At 32.4% G+C, this 12,713-nt stretch overlaps 1 protein-coding gene across 1 annotated transcript; it reads left to right on the forward strand.

Moving 5' to 3' along the window:
- The first annotated feature begins 395 nt into the window (after nt 1–395).
- LOC129317525 (uncharacterized) lies at nt 396–7,952 on the forward strand. The gene is made up of 15 exons (XM_054961837.1): nt 396–1,029; nt 1,148–1,272; nt 2,292–2,405; nt 2,504–2,623; nt 3,041–3,196; nt 4,482–4,598; nt 4,766–4,846; nt 5,028–5,135; nt 5,923–6,024; nt 6,116–6,247; nt 6,711–6,788; nt 6,903–6,979; nt 7,210–7,306; nt 7,408–7,507; nt 7,579–7,952. The coding sequence occupies exons 1-15, from the start codon at nt 396–398 to the stop codon at nt 7,950–7,952; spliced, it is 2,415 nt and encodes an 804-aa protein (XP_054817812.1).
- Nucleotides 7,953–12,713: the final 4,761 nt, after the last annotated feature.

Raw genomic sequence — 12,713 nt, forward strand, 5'->3', positions numbered from 1 at the left:
AAATATCATATAGATTGTCATCTCTACGAACATTTCGTTTAGGGGGTCAAAAGTTTAGCAGAAGATGTTTTATAGATTTGATGGCTTATTTACAAGGAATACAATTGAATGTGAAAGCTCCAAAGGTAACACGCATTTGAGTGACTTATTGTTCTATAATATGCATTTTCTATGTTTATTTGATTCTTTTTCTTGGAATTTTTCTTTTTATGACAACGGATTACTTGGCATTTAAACTTGGACATCAAGAACATATGTTCTTAGATAAAAATTTGTCACGTCGAGACATGCAAGTACTAAATTTTCATGCATAAATATTTTAATAATTTGAATTTATACTGAAATATTTTGAATTGATATATTTTTATTAGGACTTGATGAAAATTATCAGGGATATGCAGAAGTTGACATTTCTTAAAGTAAGCAACTCTAATGTAGAAGATGTTCTTAATTTGGCAGTGGAAATTGAAGGTTCGGTGACATCAAGCCTAGAAAAAATGATTTTCGAAAATCTGAGTGAGTTGAGGCATATATGCAAGGGTCCCAGATATATTTTGAGCCTCCACAATCTTTCCGAACTAACAATCAAAGGGTGTGACAAGCTAGAAGCAATCTTCTCTGTCTCAATATCAAAAAGCCTCCCACAATTATCTTCATTAAGAATAAGTGATTGTAATGAATTAGTTGACATCATTCAAGAGAGTGCTAAGGATCATTTGCATCAACTCTGCTTCCCGGAGTTAGGAAGAATTGAGATCAAGAATTGTAATAGATTGAAATACCTTTTCTCCATCTCAACACCTTCCATGTTTCCAAAGTTATTGATATTGGAAATAGAAGAAGCCTTAAAGTTAGAGCAAGTATTTATATGCAAACAGAATGATACAGAGAACATGGTGCTGAAAGATGTGTTCCCAAATCTTTGGGAAATAACACTCAAAAGTTTGCCAATGCTTGCTGCTATTTGTAGTGGGATCAATTTCCACACTGTGCGACGTCTTAGACTAGCTCGTTGTCCCAAATATCGAAGTATGAATTTGAAAAAAATCACTTCTCATAATTGTTAGTTTAAGACTATTAATATTCTATTAAAATTAATATAATATCAAAAAATCTATTGCATGAATTACTGCTCCACTGCAAGAAGGACCTTCAAATTTGGATTCAAAAAATCAAGTAAAAATAGGGGAGCAACTCTTTGTAAATTCTGATAATGCTCAGGCTGTGCCATATTTGGGAGAAACAAGTGGTTCATCATCGAAATTAGCAAAGGTATGCTTGACTGATAATTATATGAATAAAGAAAATTTTTACTTTTGATCACTCAGATCTAAATTTGCTGGAATTAGTGAGCTTAAATTCCAATTTTAATAGACTAACAATGTTTTGTCTTCTCTTTTGCCACTTCTTTCATTTCTATATATAAAATATTTTTAACTGATGAATCTTGCATGCTAATAAAAATTTATTTAATTGAAAACATAAACCCATAATAATTTTTTAGTTTTGCCCTAATAATATTATAATTAATGTCACAGTGATAGTATAACATATAGTTAGTATCTCTTCCCCCCTTCAAAATAATAAGGGCAAAAATATTTAATTATTTAAAAATATCACGGCACCTTTTATATTTAAAAATAAAACAAGTTTTTTGAAAATACCCTATTTATAGGGATGGATAGAGTAATGAATCAAACTCTTTCATAAACATATTTTACACATCTAATTTGTTTATTTCTTGTGATGGTTGAAAAAAAAATCTTTGGAAGAAATGAAAATTAAACATTATTGAAAAAGCTTTCATTCCTTTTACCTACGTACTTGCAGATAGAGATTTAATTCAATAATTCATATATATTATTTAAAGCAAGAAAAGGAAGCTAATTTTAATAGAAGATGTGGAATAGAACAATGATTTTAGTAGTGTTTATTAATTGGAACATAAGAAAGAACAGGGGCATTTTGTTGAACTTGAAGGTACCAAACAGAACAAATAAAGGAATATGCCGCATGACTTGGACTATTTTCTTATATCATTAATATGTACTATGAATAGTTTTAACCAAAATGTTTGATTAACAAGCTGCTATATTTGATGAAGCTAGCATATGATAACTTACCTCAACTCATTCTGAGATCTAACGTTAATTATTGAAAATTTGGAAAAAAGAAAAACAATGGTTGCAATATGTAAGAATGTCGTTGAGTTGAATGTTCTAGACTTATGCACACATAAAAAATCTAGCAAAATTTATCCATGGATAAAATGTATCTTTTTGATATTGTAGATTAAGGAAGAAACATTAATGGAAGTTCAAGCTAAAGATCCTGCTCCATCTTTAGAGAAACATGCATCAGAAACTTCAGCAGCTGAATCACAATTGAGAAGGACATGTGTAGATGTAAGTTTATAGATTATTTAAGTAATTTCAACATAAAAAGAAGTTCCATCTCAAATTAGTCAAATGATTTTCTGCTAATTATTTAATATTGCCAATAGGAGTTTGACGATGAACGCGAAACAAACAATTCGACTACGCAGCTCCAACATGAGGATCTTGCAGAAACAAGATCCACCATTAAAGCTTCTCATAAAACCAATATACCATTTGATGATGATGTATATTATAGCATAGAAAAACTATTTATTCTTAAGTTTCATCAATACAAAATATGATATCTTAGTAATTGCTATGATGTGTTGTTCAGAGTATGGATCCCATAATAAGAAAAAAAGTTCAAGAAGGTCCTTTCTGAGAGGATATAGTGGTAGCAAATATGGTAGTTGAGTTGGCAATAAGAAACTCATCTTCAGAATTAATCACTCCTCTCCAACAAGAGATCTCATCTTCTGCGAAACATGTACCTTTTTCTCTATTCATTGCTTCTTTTAGGATTTGATGCTGTTGGAATCAAGAAGAAAATCAATCAGAGAAAAGATGATTATTGTTTATTTGAACTCTTCACCAAATATTAAAGGATCTAAGAATTTTAATTAAACAACTTGACGCTTACATATCTTTTGGTACTTTCCTAGAATGTTGCTAAAAGCCTTCCAAAAGACACTTCAAATGAGAAAACTAGAATGGTTGCTACCTCAGTTCTTGATGAAGAAACAAAGAAGGATATTATCAAAGTAGTTGATTCTGATCCTGCTTCAAAGTTAGCGGCAGCAACTTCATCTTCTTTTCAGGTGATCAAAATGGAATTTCTTACCTCTTTACACACACACACACGTCCCATCACGTGAAAAACTTGCAAGTTTTTTTTTTTTAATGGATTCGTTAAAACTATAAGGTATGTTAGACTAATTCTTCTATACATACTTATATTTGGTATATAACAGTTGATCCATTAACAACCAAGGCAAAATCTAGTTAAATCAATTGATGAAGTTTCTTTATTAAACAAGTGCTATCATTAATGATTTAGTCATAGCATAGAAGCAATGAAAGAAGTTGTGGGAATAGCTACGGCTTCAGAGTCAAAACTGATCAAAATGACATCTCCAAGCTCCTTTATCTCTTATTTGAGAATGGTGCAAAAATAGTTACACATGTTATTTGACAAAACTTGTTAATGACTTGATCATAGGGAGTAGCTTATATATCCCCTTTGATGTTTACTCCTTGCTTCAGAGTTATCCAATTTCAATAAGAAAAACAAATTTACTTATTGTCACTTGAATTTGAATTTGGTGGAATTTGTGAACTTAAAGTCCAATTTCAAAAAACTATTTTGTTTTCTTTTTCTTTTTCTGCATCCTTTGTTTTACTAACAACAAATATTCTAGACTTTATATCCTGTTGGAACTTTATTTTTGTTATTTATAGGTCTCATTGTCGTTTGAAAAGGAATTAAATTGTGGATGTAGAAAATATGTACGACTTAAAGATGCTATCTTAGTGAACTAATTAGTTATGTCTTTGAGTGTGACTTGGAACTATGAAGAAACAGAGAAGGAAACCTGCAAAGCAGTAGCTTAAAAATAGTTCAATCTTTAAATTTGAGGATAAACTGTCTTTTTTTATGTATATGTGTAATTCATGTCCTGATTCTTTCGGTGCTTTAAACCTCTCGCCAAGAAAGCTTGCTTTCATTTTGTTTTGGCATATGATATTATGCAAAGTTAATCGGATAGTTTTTTTTTTAAATTATTAATAAAAATTATAATGAGTAATATATAATATTTGTAAAATCATTACTTCGTGGAAATATCAATTCAAAAGTGAGGGCTCACAATTTAAACTTAAAGCATGTTTTTATACATGAAAACTTAAATACTAACTCTCATTTTGCAAATATATCCATTCATAAAAATATATTGGCTAGTGTATCTTATGCCCTTTTCTAAATAAAGGATTAGCATTATACTAATTAAATGACTAAAAGTTGTACCATTTTCTATACTCATTGCATGTTTTAGGATTTGTTGAAGACAAAAATCAGGAAGAGACACAATCATGGCAAACCAACAGGAACTAGGAGGAATGACTACTTTTAGTGCAATTCAGAGTTATAAGGAAACAGAGAAGGAAGTTGGAAAAGTAATTCCTAATTCAAAGTTACCAGCAACAACCCCATCTGATTTTGAGGTGAAATTTTTGTGTTTATTCTTTAATTTCTTTTGAAGAGACCATTTCTATATGCAAACATTGTTGGAAGAATAATTAGTCAATTAGAGTATACAAAGATAATTTACATTGCATGAATTCATGAACTTGTTTGATTGCACAAATTTTATTCTGTTTATGTTACCCAGAGCTCAGAAACAGGAAAAGAAGCTATTCCTATGGTCCTTACTTCAGGTTTATCAGTGGCTACAACTTCATCAAAATTAGAGGTTGTAAAAGTTAAAACTGACATTTTTTGTATGACAACCACAAAATGGCTGACCTACAAGCATTGTCGGAATATTGAAAGAAATGACAACTGTTATATACTCTCTCTTTTTAAAAAAGATTGAAGGATCAAAGGGTTTTAATTAAATGATCAACTTACATGTCCCTGCTGTATTTGTACAGAATAGAATTGAAAGTATTCCTAAAGAAACTACACCTATGAAAGATAAAATAGATGCTTCCTCAATTAGTTCACAAGCAGAAGGATCCCCATCAAGTCCATCGGCAAATGTAAGTTTATTTGTAGTGTTCGTGTTAAAACCATTAATTACATCTATATTTTTGTTATTTATACATTTAAATTGTTTCTTTGAAAATAATTGAATATTGGATAAGTAAGATCAATGAATTAATGAATTGCTGCCCTAGTGAACCACTCAATTATTTATTATATTCTTAAGTATCACTCCAATTCATAAAGAAATTCCGAAGGAGGTTGGCAAAGTATAGTTGTAATTACTTCAAAATTACCAACAAAAACCACCTAATTTAATTCAGTGAAGATTTGATTTAAGATATTGGGGATGATAAAATTTTTTGTCTTCAAGTTTGTATTATATTATCAATTTAATTGGTTCCTTATGTTTTTCAAATTACAATATTATAAGTCCTTTAAGTTTTAAAACACAAATTTACTCTTAAATTAATCTAACGTGTAAAATATTTTGATAATTTGACATGCATATAAAACTAAATGAGAACAACTTTACACTCAAATTTTATTTTAAATTTTTTATTAATCTAGTCCTTTACAATGCATTTTGTTATTTTTTTTAATTTTTTAGTATAGTTTTTAGACCTAAATAATTATAATTCTTTTCATTAATTTACATGGTTGCCATTAATATATTATTAAACTAAGTGAAATTGAGTTACAATAGTGCCGCATGTTGTATCTTCACATATTTAGTGTCCAAAATGGAATCTCACCATATGAAAAACTTGGAAGAACATGTTGTTATGAAGTTTTAAATGGATTTGAGTAACTTTTTAAGTACATTTTTACTTGGTATGATAGGAAGAGGATGAACAAGCAATGAATAAGCCAAATTTGACAGATCAATTTACTTGTAGAGAAGGAAAAAGTGAAATCAGAATTCATCTTCCTCATCAAACAAAGGTATACTTTATGATCCCAATGTACGTAGAACTTTATAATATTATTGGAAGAGAACAATCAGTGAATGAGAAACTTTTGTCTTGATTTTTAGGTTTCTAGTACGAAAGAAACACATGAACAAGGCTCTAAAAGGAATGTTGCAACAGACGAAGCTATAATGGCAATTCAATCAACTGACCTAAAGTTAATGAAGCAATTTAGAGCATCATCCATGATTGCACAAGTAAATGCATTATTCTTCTTAATATAGAATCTTTTTGGTAAAAAAACAAAAATTAATATAGAATCTGATGTAGCTGCATGGTTGTCACTTGTGCTTATTATGATTATGGGAATTATAATGCTAAAACAATCACATAAAATTTTACAGAGCTTATCAATAACTTTAAAATAGTAAGCAAATAGCATACAAATGCCACAAGATTTCCAATTTACCCATGTTTATGAACTTTCACATTAGTAGTAGTCACAAATATATATTTTTTTATAGAAGTTTCACCAAAGAAAATATATTAGATGGCTTAATTTTTGAATTGCTGAGATTATTTCTTTTATTAAACTAAAAGACTTAAATATCACGTAAAGCGGTATAGGAGAATTGATTATTGAATAAGGAGATAAATTATATTCTATGAGTCACTGAAGTTTTTCATCAAATAAATTTTATGATTTTTTATGTTATTTAGTGCTTAAATACAGAGAAACGGCCTATTAGATTATATGCTCCACTGTTATCAATGGCTACAATTTCAACAAATTCTGAGGTGAATAAAATGGCATCACGCTCTTGTATTTGTTTTTTTAATGGTTCATGAACATTCAATGAATAAACAACATACCTTTAGATTCTTGGTTTTTGAACATGCATGGAAAAATAGAACTACGCAATATACATTGTTTTTAGTTTCTTTCACAAAGTTGCAAAATCTAATGGTAGTATTCTTGCATTAATGCGGTATGTAAAATTGCAACTTATTTCTTCCTACTTTTATATTACCTAGAGCACCAAAGATACAATGAAACAAGGTCTTGAAAGAATTATGCAAAAGATGATGTCATGACAGCAGTTCACTTAATTAGTAATCTCTCAGGAAAAGATTATGTACAATTAAGTTTGTCACCCTTTTCTATCTATAGAAATTGAAGTATTCTGAAAAATGATTATGACATATTATTGATGTGGAGTAATAAGGAAGCAGTGAAAGACATTGTTGATAATGTTAGTGCTACATACACATCACCAGAGACAACTCCATTTGACTCAAAATTCATTGGAGCACTTGTATGTCTTTTGAACTTTCTTAAGATAGTTGTAAACAATAATTCATTTTAAAATAGAGAATCAAATGAAGAAACTTGCAATTTTTTTTTCATTTGATGCAGGATACTAAAGAAGCAAAAGATTCTAGTGCTCAAAAGGAATATAAATCAGAGAATCCCATAAAAACAACTATCCCCGTTGCTATTCCTTCTCTCTATCATCGTAAGTGTGTCTCCTTACTTGATAACTTTACACTTTTTCTTTAAGCATTACTCTGCTAACTTTCTTGATAGTAATAGAAACACAAAATGAAGATTCTTGCCCTTCTGCTCCTATATCAAGGATTTGTGAAATGGCTTTACTTACACAAGCACTCAAGCAATATCCTCAACAAGTGCTATCTCATAAGCACCTTACCAATCGAATAACATCTCTCTACTACAGAGTGCTTGTTGACATTTTGGTCATGCTAGCTACTAAGACTCCATGTAGCATTACAACATTGGAAAAGTCAACCTTAGAGGCTAACTTACGTGAAGTAACATTTCTTGGCTTGAACAAAGAATGGGTTGATTCAATTCGGGTAAGAGTTTTTGGTGTGGACATGTCCGATGTCTTGGTAGCTGAATACAAAATTCAAGTCATAAAGGTGGAGCTTGAGACATGACATTGCCTTAGAGCAAGTTCGAAGGCAAAGAGTAGAAGCTGAAGAGGGGCTTGCAGTGGCAAGAAGACAGTTGGAGATGGCACAAAGTACGTTTGAAGCAATTGATTCTTGATGGTTAGGTCTATTAGAAGATCGCAAGAAATTGATGATGAAGATGAAGGAATTAAGAGAAATAATAAGTTCAAAGGATAGACCCCATGGAATTTAGGTGTGTTTACTTTGTGCTTTGTTATTTCATTTGCCTCTTTAAAGACTAAAATGAGTGAACCATAATGCATATGATATGGACCAATAATATTTCCCTATATTCAACTAAATAACAGGACAAAGTTTATCAAACTCTAATTATTGTATGGATAAATTTGACGTTTTGTTTGATGGATGATCTATACTATTATTGATAATGATTTTTAGTAGTTGTACATGTGAACTATATGCACCCTAGCATCATGCTTTTTTCCATCATATATATATATATATATATTATCTATAAGGTTCATCATAAATTACAAATTTCTATTCTGAATCCTAGCTGGTATTAACATTAATATGATCCACCCTAATATTTCATTTGTTACATGGTATTCAAGTGTATTATATTCTTATCCCACTAGGATTCCATACTCAGCATCATCCACTTCATTGGCACTCACTCAGACTATATTACAACTGATCTATGTCACAGTCACAATTATAAGCTCAAAATAAACAAACAGAAATGGAAGAGATGGGACTGATTATTTCTATATTTTGTATTACTTCATGTGAGTACAGGCACTATGTTAACACAGCCACAATATGTAACAGAAAAGCAAGAAAGTTGCAGAAATAATCTACCCAGAGAGAAGAGAGATAATGTTAGAGGAAAAGTTCAAATCATAACAACCACGCCTTCTCTCCTCCTCATAGTGCCTTATATATTCTCATCTTCAAGGGTCTGTAGCTTCCAAGTGGGCCTTCGGATCCTCTTGCTCTTACAAAGCCTGTCCAAACTCATCTCAGAATGTTGAATTGGGTTCATTTTTTATGTTTCCTTTTGCATCTCAAGTCCATTTGTCTCATTTATTGGTTGGGCCATGACATTGCCCACCCTTTTGAGTTTGACCTTGCCCTCAAGGTCAAAGTGTGGGTAGATACACAGCATCTCATCATAAAATTCCTATGTTGGTTCTACAGTACCCTCCCATGCAAGTCTAACTTATAAAACCCATGCACCTTATAGTTGCACCAAGCAAGTTTCTAGGACATCAAGTGGCTGTATGATCATCCCCTTTAGATGAGTGATTGTGGGTAAAGGATTCAAAATTGGTTAACACTCTCTATAGCATTTTTTCAATAAAGAAACATGAAAAATTAGATGAATCTTGGCATCGGGAGGAAGCTCAAGTTTGTAAGCCACAGATCCAATCTTGTCAATAATCTTGAAACGTCTGAAGTAACGCATTGCAAGTTTCTGAAAACAACGCAACTCCATGAAGTGTTGTTGGTAAGGTTGCAGCTTAACGAAGACCATTTCACCAACTTCAAAGTGGACTTCAGAACATTTGAAGTTAGCAAACTTCTTAATTCGAGCCTGTGCCTTCTCCAAGTTATGTCTTAGAGTTTCTAGAAGTGCATCACGGTTTGTAATAACTGATGTAAATCAAGAGGTGTATCCTTTGTGGTTGTGTGTAGGAGTAGGGGAGGAAGATCCCAATCGTAAATGATCTTAAATGGTATCATACCGATATAATGGTAATATGATGTATTGTACCATAGCTCTACTAAATCTAAATAGTCTAACCATTATTGGAGGTGTTCTAAAATAAAGCATCAGAGGTACATTTCCACATAGCAATTCATGGCCTCTGACTGACCATTTGTTTAAGGGTGATATGCTGAATTCATAAGTACTTGAGTGCCTTGAAGTCTTTCTAGGTGTCTCCAAAAAGAACTAGTAAAAGCACGATCACGACCTGAGATAATTGTCTTCAGAATTCTATAGAGTTTGACGACATTTTGAAGAAATGCTTCTGCCATTATTCGACTAGAATAATTAGACTTAAGAGGGATCAAGTGTACATATTTTGAGAGTTTATCAACCACAACAAATATCACCGAGTAGCCATTCTTTGGTGGAAGACCTATAATAAAGTCTATAGCTATCTCTTCCTAGACATGGTGAGGAATAGGTAAAGGGCTCAATAATCCAGCAGGTTGTAATTGACTCACCTTAGCTTACTAGCATATGTTACATTGCTGCACAAAATGTTTGATGTCCCTTCTCATATTAGTCCAATAAAATAATGAAGCCACCCTCTTGAAAGTTTGAAAATAACCTGCATGACCACCCACAACTAATGCATGAAACTTGGAGAGAATTTTGGTGATAAGTTCAGTGTTGTTGTGGGTATCACAAGTTGTTCCTTCCATAGAACATCTTCCTGTATGATTCTATAGTGCGTTGATCCTAAAGGATCCCTTTGAAGCTAAGCTTTGACTACCTGAATCTGAGGAGAGGCACATACAGCCTCATATACTTCATTCATGAAGATAAATTGCACTTGAGACAGAGTAAATAAAAAGACATGAAATAATGCATATACAGCCTAGTTGTGGATCCCAGGTTTGCACTCTATCGAAAATCTATACCCCATAAACTTTAGTAGACAAGCTTCTTGTTTAGGTGTATGAACTTATTGATCCAAGATATGCCACAAGCTAGTATGATCGGTCTATATGATAAAGGATTGCCAAATAAATAATGGCAAAACTTAACCACAGATTCAGTAATGGCATAAAGTTCACAATTATAGACAGACTTGGCTTGCATCCTTGAAGATAGTTTATTTGAAAAGAAGGAAATAGAATGTCCATGCTAACCCAACATTGCACCAATTTCACCTCTAGATGCATCAGTCCCCAGGATAAATGGTGAATTAAAGTCTAGTAATGCCAACACAGGGGCTTGTGAAACTGCTTGCTTCAATTGTTCAAAAGATTTCTGAGCTTCAAGAGACCAAGTAAAAGCATCCTTCTACAGTAATTTAGTCAATGGGGCAGCTACGTTAGCATACTACTTGATGAACCTTCTATAATATCCAAGCCCAGAGAAACCCCATAGTTGAGTGACAGTTGTTGGCACGGGCCATACTTGAATGACTTGTACCTTTAAATAATCAATTTCAACACTAGCTTTGGAAACAACATGACCCAAGTAATCAACCTTAGTTTGTCCAAAGGAGCATTTTGATAATTTAGCATAAAAGTAGCATTCGGCTAGCCTTTATAGTACCAATCTAACATGGTGCAAGTATTCCTTCCATGATAAACTATAAAACAATATGTTGTTAAAAAATGAGTACAAAGTGGCACAAATATGGTTGAAAAAACTTGTTCATAATGGATTGGAATGTTACAGGGGCATTAGTAAGTCCAAAGGGCATCACTAACCATTCATACAAGCCTTGCTGTGTTCAAAAAGCCATCTTCTCTCTATCCTCTAGTTCTATTAATATCTAATGATAGCTTGCTCTTATGTCTAGTTTGGAATAATACACAGATCCCTTAAGTTTATCTAATAATTCACCAATCGTAGGCATAGGAAATGAATCCTTTATAGTGACAGCATTTAGTGCTCTATAATCAACACAAAATCTCCAGGTACTATCTTTTTTCTTAACTAACAAGATAGGTGTTGAAATAGACTATTGCTAGGTTGAATAAATCCTTCAAGCAGAAGCTCTTTTACTTGTCTCTTGATCTTAGACTTTTGGCTAAAAAGGTAGTTATAGGGCCTAACTTTTACAAGACCCTACCCTTGTTATAAGGTAATTCGATGTGCATGCCCATGTTTTGGAGGAAGTCCATGAGGTTGTTCAAACACATATTGAAATTGCATTAATAATTGGGCCATCTCATGTGGGGTGTCATTCCTTAATGTATTTTTTCTTTCTTCAGTTTCACTTAGATCCAAAGGTTGGACCTAAAATAATTCAGCCATGTATTCTATTTTCACTATATAGGCAAATTGGTGTAATTAGGCCGAATGCATTGGAGTAGTTTTGAACCCATTAAGAGTAATGAGTTAACCCTTATCCACAAATTAGATCGTAGAGGTGCTATAATTCGCCATATGCAGACCCAGTGTCTCCAACCAAGCAACTCTAATGACAACATTGACTCCAGTGACGGGTAAGATGAATACTGGAAACTTCAAAGTGTGTTTGCTAATCTGCACAGGAAACTTCCTGATATATCCTTGACTTGTCATTAACTGTCTTGTCCCAACTAACACATGTAATATTGGAAATGGCTTAACCACTATACTCAGATGTTCAACAATTTATAGATGTATGAAATTGTTGGAGCTTTCACCGTCTAATAGCACTTGTACCTTAGTTCCATGAATCGATCCACTGAATTAAATAGTAGCTATCCTTGTCGAACCGTGATATGCACATAATGACAAGTGGTGCAGAGTTGAAATTTCTTCTATATTGGTTTCTAGATTAGTATTTACTATTTCATCAATTTCATCTTCTCTGACTAGCATCATCAACTGTTTCTTGCTACACTTGTGAGAGGGAGTGAATTTATCATCATAAAAATAACATAGGCCCTTCCCCTTCAAATTTTCATTTCTGTTGGAGTTATACAGTGAATGTGTGGTCGGCTGGGAGTGGGTAGCAATGGTGGTAGAGTACCCTTAACTGATGAACTCATTGAAATTCCTATTAACGGTGGTGTTTTCATGCCTCCAGTAGTAGGAGATGGAGAATA

The sequence above is a fragment of the Prosopis cineraria genome, unplaced genomic scaffold, assembly GCF_029017545.1.
Source record: "Prosopis cineraria cultivar Desert tree isolate PC_DT_omini unplaced genomic scaffold, ASM2901754v1 PC8, whole genome shotgun sequence".
Classification (NCBI taxonomy): domain Eukaryota; kingdom Viridiplantae; phylum Streptophyta; class Magnoliopsida; order Fabales; family Fabaceae; genus Prosopis; species Prosopis cineraria.